Raw genomic sequence first — 6,000 nt, 5'->3', positions numbered from 1 at the left:
GACCTGCCCAGTTCAGGGTGCCTGGGGGCCCCAAAGGGACGTGCACAGGTCGTGGAGTCAGGATCAGAGTCTGGGCACGAGAGACAGGTTTGAGAGTCCCCGGGTACAGGGTTGTGTCGTCTAGAAAGGGTGGAGGAAGGGCCTGGTCCTGGGGTGCCCCCACCCTTACCATTGGGATGGGGAGGAGGAGAGGGGTAGTGGAGACTAGAGGGTGGTCAGGAGGCAGCCAGGGGAGCAAGAAACATGCCCTCCACAGAGAGCTGGTTCTGGGGAGAATGCCTTTGAGAACCAGGTGCCCTGCACCTGGGGACGCCCTGTGTCGCTAGTTAGGGTGTCGACGTAGGCCAAGTCTGCCCCGGGAGAGGATCCTGGGCCCAGTGCGGGCTCCACCGTGCAGGGCTGCCCTGGGGAGAGACAGGAGGCCGCTTTCCAGACTCTCACTCTCCATCAGTGTGTAGAGAAGGGAGTTTTCAAGCGTGAGGCCGGCCCCGGGGCATAGCGGTTAAGTGCGCGTGCTCCGCTGCAGCGGCCCGGGGTTCGGATCCCGGGCGCGCACCGACGCACAGCTTGTCAGGCCATGCTGAGGCAGCGTCCCATATAAAGTAGAGGAAGATGGACACGGTTGTTAGCCCAGGGCCATTCTTCCTCAGCAAAAAAAAAAAAAAAGGAGGATTGGCAGATGTTAGCTCAGGGCTGATCTTCCTCACACACACACACACACACACACACACACACAAAGCAGACAAGCGTTTCTTTCACTTCTTTGGGCCACTCTTTGCATATTGACTCGTAACTGTAGGGAAGCGGAATGTGGCGCGTTTCCCTATCGACAGACACGTTTCCGCTGCTTGAATTGCTGTGATCCAGTCTCTGGTGTCCAGGAGGGGCTGGATGGTAAGGAGTGAATGTGCACGTCTCTGGTGCAAGGCCTCGGGGAGACTGCCCTTCTGGAGGCTGCGGGGAGGGCCACTGACCCTCTGCGTGGGAACCCCCGTCCCCAACCACCCCCATCTTCCCAAGCTTCCTTCCATCCCCCATCAGGGACCCTGCCCTGGAGAGCCACTCCTCTCCCGTGGGCTGTCTACAGGAGGACCCGGCCCAGAACATCGCTGTGTGGCCCTGAGGCTGGGAGGGGGCCTGGTAGGGAGCCGAGCACTTCTTGCCTGGGTGTGTGTGTGGTGGTGACACATCGCCCAGCGCCGGCCCCACAGGGCGGAGTGTGCGTGTGGCCGCTGAGCCGAGGACCAGCCTGGAGGACCCAGGGGGGAGGTGTGGGGCAGGGCTGGCACCAGGGCGACCCTCCTGCTCCCCCGGCTCTCACTGTGCGCTGGGATCACGTCCTGCCCCAGCACCAGGTCCTGGAACCCTATGCGTGCTTCACATGTCCCCACGGCAACCGTCTCCGTGGTGACACACTGGGGGCCAGCAACCTATGGGAGGACCGGGAAACTAGGCTGGCTCTGCTCACTCACAGCCCCACCCAGACTGTCACGTGCGGGTGTCCCGCGAGTCATGTGACCCCGCTCACGTGACCCGCCACTGCCGGCAAAGCAGACATGAGCCCCCAGCCCCGGGCAGCCCTGCCCTGGGCCCTGGCCCTGCTGCTGGCACTGGGGCTGCGAGGCCTGGAGGCTGGGGGTGAGTGCGGACCCGCGGGGACCCTCCTCGCCATCCCCGGTGTCCCCCCGACCGCTGAGTATCGTGTCTCTCCAGCCCATAGAGCGACAGACCCCGACTTCCAGGAGCACTACTTTGAGCAGCTTCTGGACCATTTCAACTTCGAGAGGTTTGGCAACAAGACCTTCCGCCAGCGGTACCTGGTGTCAGGTGAGGTCGCCCTGGGGACCCCGGGACCCCGCGACCCCGGGGGGCCTGTCCCACGCCTCACCCACCCCCTGCCTGCCTCCAACAGAGAAGTTCTGGAAAAGGGGCGAGGGGCCCATCTTCTTCTACACCGGCAATGAGGGGGACGTGTGGTCCTTCGCCAACAACTCAGGGTTCATCCTGGAGCTGGCAGCACAGCAGGCGGCCCTGGTCATCTTTGCGGAGCACGTGGGTCCCCGGGCAGCGGGCTGCGGGCTGGGGGGCTGGGCGGGAGGCCGCGGAATCAGCATCCGCCGTCGCCCGCCCACAGCGCTACTACGGAAAGTCGCTCCCGTTCGGCGAGTGGTCCACGCGGCGCGGGCACACGGAGCTGCTGACCGTGGAGCAGGCGCTGGCTGACTTCGCCAGGCTGCTCCGGGCGCTGCGGCGGGACCTCGGGGCCGTGGATGCCCCCGCCATCACCTTCGGCGGAAGGTAGGTGTCCCTGTGAGGAACAAGTGTGGAGTTGGCCCCAGGGCCAAACTTTCTGTGGGTCTTACATGCTTCAGGTCCTTCTTGGGGGCGCCCACGGGCTCTGGGGAGGGACGCGGGTGCTGGGGTGCAGGCCCGGCCGGGAGAGGTGGCCTGGGAAAGGCTGCCGCCAGAATCTCCCTGGGGCGGGTGTGCACTGCGGTGGGAGGGCCACGGACCTGACCCTGCGCCTCCGCCCAGCTACGGGGGGATGCTCAGCGCCTACATGAGGATAAAGTACCCCCATCTCGTGGCGGGGGCACTGGCGGCCAGCGCGCCCGTCCTAGCTGTGGCCGGCCTCGTCAACTCCTACCAGTTCTTCCGGGACGTCTCGTTGGTGAGTGAGGGTTCCGGGGTGTGGGCCAGCCCAGGGCGTGGCGGCGGCTGCAGCCACAACCGTCCCTCTCTCCAGGACTTTGAGAGCCAGAGTCCCAAGTGTGCCCAGGGTGTGCGGGACGCGTTCCGGCAGATCAAGGACTTGTTCCTACAGGGAGGTGAGGGCTGCACACCCTCCTGCCGACCACCCCGCACCTCCACCCCCTCACCGGATGGCCACGCCTCACACACCCCCGTCCCCCACCCCACATGCGGCGGCAGCCTCCAAACGCCCTTGTCCTCCCCCTCCTGGCAGCCTACGATACGGTCAGCCAGGAGTTCGGCACCTGCCAGCTGCTCTCTGACCCAAAGGACCTGACCCAGCTCTTTGGGTTCGCCCGGAACGCCTTCACCGTGCTGGCCATGATGGACTACCCGTACCCCGTCGACTTCCTAGGGCAGCTTCCTGCCAACCCCGTCAAGGCGAGGAGGCCTGCTCCCGGCGCAGGGAGAGGCGGGCTGGAGTCTGAGGAGGGCAGTCCCCCAAGCACAGAGATGGGCCCAGCTGCCCTGGGGTGGTCAGTGCCGGCCAGCCCTCCGCTCTGAGGGTCTCCCACCCACTCTGCAGCTTGGGACCAGGGAAGAGCAAGCGGGGAGGAGGGCTGCAGGCCGCAAGTGGGGGTCTCCTGCTGAGCACTCTGCCGGCACCCCCCAGGTCGGCTGCGACCGGCTGCTGAGTGAGAGCCAGAGGATCAAGGGGCTCCGAGCACTGGCGGGTGCGTCTGCCCCTCAGCCCTGGGCCACTGCCCAGTGTAGTGGCCCGACATCGGTGTGGGCGGGTGGGCCGAGGAGTAGGCGGGCGGCAGCCAGGTCCAGCGAGGGCCCTGTGGAGGCAGGGAGCAGAGATGACCCCACACAGTCCCTGGGGGAGGAAGTGGCCACACCCCCTCCTGGCCCAGCCGGGGGGTGCTGCTTCAAGGGGCCTCTGGGAGGTCCAGGCGGGGAGGCCCTGCTGGGAGGGGGAGCTTCCAGTGGGCCCCCTCAGCAGCTAGGGCAGGAGCTGACAGCACAGACACCAAGGACCCTACTCCTCACTGGGCACACAGGCCCCCTCCGAAGGGGCAGGGTGGGTGTCCAGGTGCCTGGCCCCAGCCCCCCTCTCCTCCAGGGCTGGTGTACAACTCCTCAGGGACAGAGTCCTGCTACGACATCTACCAACAGTACCAGGCCTGCGCAGACCCCACGGGCTGTGGCTTGGGCCCCAACGCCAAGGCCTGGGACTACCAGGTATGGGGGTGCTGGGGGCCGGGACTGCCAGGGATAGGGGTGCTGGGGGCCTGGGACTACCAGGGATGGGGCGGCTGGGGGCCTGGGACTGCCAGGGATGGGGGAGCTGAATGAGGTGACCCACCCCACCAGCCTGACCACAGTGTGGGGCGTCCCGCAGGCCTGCACCGAGATCAACCTGACATTTTCCAGCAACAACGTGACGGACATCTTCCCCGAACTGCTGTTCACTGAGACCCTCCGCCAGCAGCACTGCCTGGACACATGGGATGTGTGGCCCCGGCGGGACTGGCTGCAGACCAGCTTCGGGGGGGGCGGTGAGGCTCAAGGCAGGGGCTGGGGGGCTGCATCCTTACCTCTGCACTGAGCTGGCTCTGCCCCCCCACTCCCAGGGGCACAGCTGGGGTCTGATCTGCCCCGCGGGTCACTAATCCAGGGTCCCCCGTCCCCACCACTGCTTGCTCTGTCCCTTTCAGACCTCAAAGCTGCCAGCAACATCATCTTCTCCAACGGTGACCTGGACCCCTGGGCAGGTGGCGGGGTGAGTCATGGCCCGGCAGCCACTGCCCCCAGGTGGGTCCTAGCACCCTTGGCTCTGACCCAGCTGTGGCCGTCAGTCTTCAATAGCGGTCCTGTCCAGGGTTTTCCCTCTGGGTTTGCCAGAATCTCACAAGAACTGATGTTGCCTTTGCTGATATCCACATCTCAGTTCTGTACCTCCTTCATTTTTGCTCCAATCTTCATTATTTCCTCTCCCTTTTTTGGTTCTTTTCCTGACTTCCTACTGTGAACTGACATCCGGCTCATTAATCTTCACCTCTCCTTTCTAACGGGACCATTCGAGGCTATGCAGTCACCTCAAGTTACTGCTTTAGCTGCAGCCCACAAGCAGGCTGCGCGGGGAGGGCTGAGGTGGGGCTGTGGCAGAGCGCACACCGCACACCTGACAGGAGCCTCCCTCCATGGACACAGATCCAGAGTAACCTGAGTGCATCTGTCCTCGCCATCACCATCCAGGGGGGAGCCCATCACCTAGACCTCAGGTGCAGACCTGACCCGGGAGGGGGTGCTGCGTCAGGCCGGGGCCAACAGCTGGATGTGGGCTGGAAGTGGCGTGAGGCTCCAGGTCTGCCTGCCCAGCTGAGGGTCCCCCATGCCTGCTCCTCAGAGCGTCCCACCCAGAAGACCCCGTGTCCGTTGTGGAGGCACGCAAGCTCGAGGCCAGCCTCATCAGTGAGTGGGTCAAGGCAGCCAGACATGAGCAGTGGCTGCAGCTGGCACAGCATGGGGGGCGCAGAGCCTGAGGGGCGCTCCCCCAACGAGGACCAGAAAGGACAGCAGGGGAGTGTCTCGGGAGAGATTCCGGGGGCGAGGAGCCGCAGCCGATCTTCCTGAACCCGGAGCTCGGCCCAGGGTAGCCAGCCAGGCACCTTGCCCGGGGCAGAACAAATGTCTGGCATCCTGGCCAATCACCTCGTGTCCTGTCTGTGGTCTGCGTGGGAGAAGGGAGCCCGACATGGTGAATGTGTGGCACACAACCTCCTAAAATCAGCTGCACACTTAATAAAACAGAATCCTCAACCCCGTGGTTTGCTGTTTTGGGGTGACGGGGGTGGGGGGGGCCTTTCCCGTGGCCAGCTGACCTGCAACACCAAACACGAGAGGCTGCCGAGTGATTCCCTTCCACACCACCAATGCCACTGCCCCGAGTGTCCCTCCGGGGAGCCCCGCTGAGGGAATGTGGCTTTGCATCCCGCCCCTCCTCCTCGTCCATCTGTTTGGGGCCAGGCTCCGGGGTGTGGGGTGCAGAATCTGCCTTTCTCGGCTGCCTCAGGCCCCACCTCCCAGCCGGATGTCCAGGTAGACACACTCGCTGTCCCGAGTCCGGCTGCACAGCTGCTGAGGAGGCTCCCAGGCTCCGAGGGGCCAGCAGGGAGCTCGACACGCCCTCCAGCGGATGGGGGCTTTGCAGGGCAGGCAGCTGGCAGCTGTGAGTGCTGGGACAGGAGGCCACTTCAGAGACAGGCCCTGCACACCTTTCCAGGCACAAGCCATGCGAGGTTG

At 65.0% G+C, this 6,000-nt stretch overlaps 1 protein-coding gene across 4 annotated transcripts; it reads left to right on the top strand.

Moving 5' to 3' along the window:
• Positions 1-1,529: 1,529 nt before the first annotated feature.
• DPP7 (dipeptidyl peptidase 7) lies at positions 1,530-5,543 on the top strand. Of its 4 annotated transcripts, none has more exons than XM_058524573.1 (13): positions 1,530-1,638; positions 1,714-1,827; positions 1,913-2,052; positions 2,135-2,298; positions 2,536-2,671; positions 2,747-2,828; positions 2,966-3,132; positions 3,365-3,425; positions 3,818-3,936; positions 4,097-4,253; positions 4,413-4,477; positions 4,909-4,979; positions 5,105-5,543. In XM_058524573.1, the coding sequence occupies exons 1-13, from the start codon at positions 1,557-1,559 to the stop codon at positions 5,238-5,240; spliced, it is 1,494 nt and encodes a 497-aa protein (XP_058380556.1). In that variant the 5' UTR covers positions 1,530-1,556; the 3' UTR covers positions 5,241-5,543. The 4 variants fall into 4 exon arrangements, with proteins under 4 accessions (XP_058380556.1, XP_058380555.1, XP_058380554.1 ...); XM_058524572.1 differs by having other exon boundaries at positions 3,278-3,425; positions 3,839-3,936; XM_058524571.1 differs by having other exon boundaries at positions 3,278-3,425.
• The last annotated feature ends 457 nt before the right edge of the window (positions 5,544-6,000 follow it).

The sequence above is a fragment of the Diceros bicornis genome, chromosome 28 (assembly GCF_020826845.1).
Source record: "Diceros bicornis minor isolate mBicDic1 chromosome 28, mDicBic1.mat.cur, whole genome shotgun sequence".
Taxonomy (NCBI): Eukaryota; Metazoa; Chordata; class Mammalia; order Perissodactyla; family Rhinocerotidae; genus Diceros; species Diceros bicornis.
The sequence above is the reverse complement of the archived record's forward strand: the minus strand, read 5'-3'. Positions and strand labels throughout refer to the sequence as shown.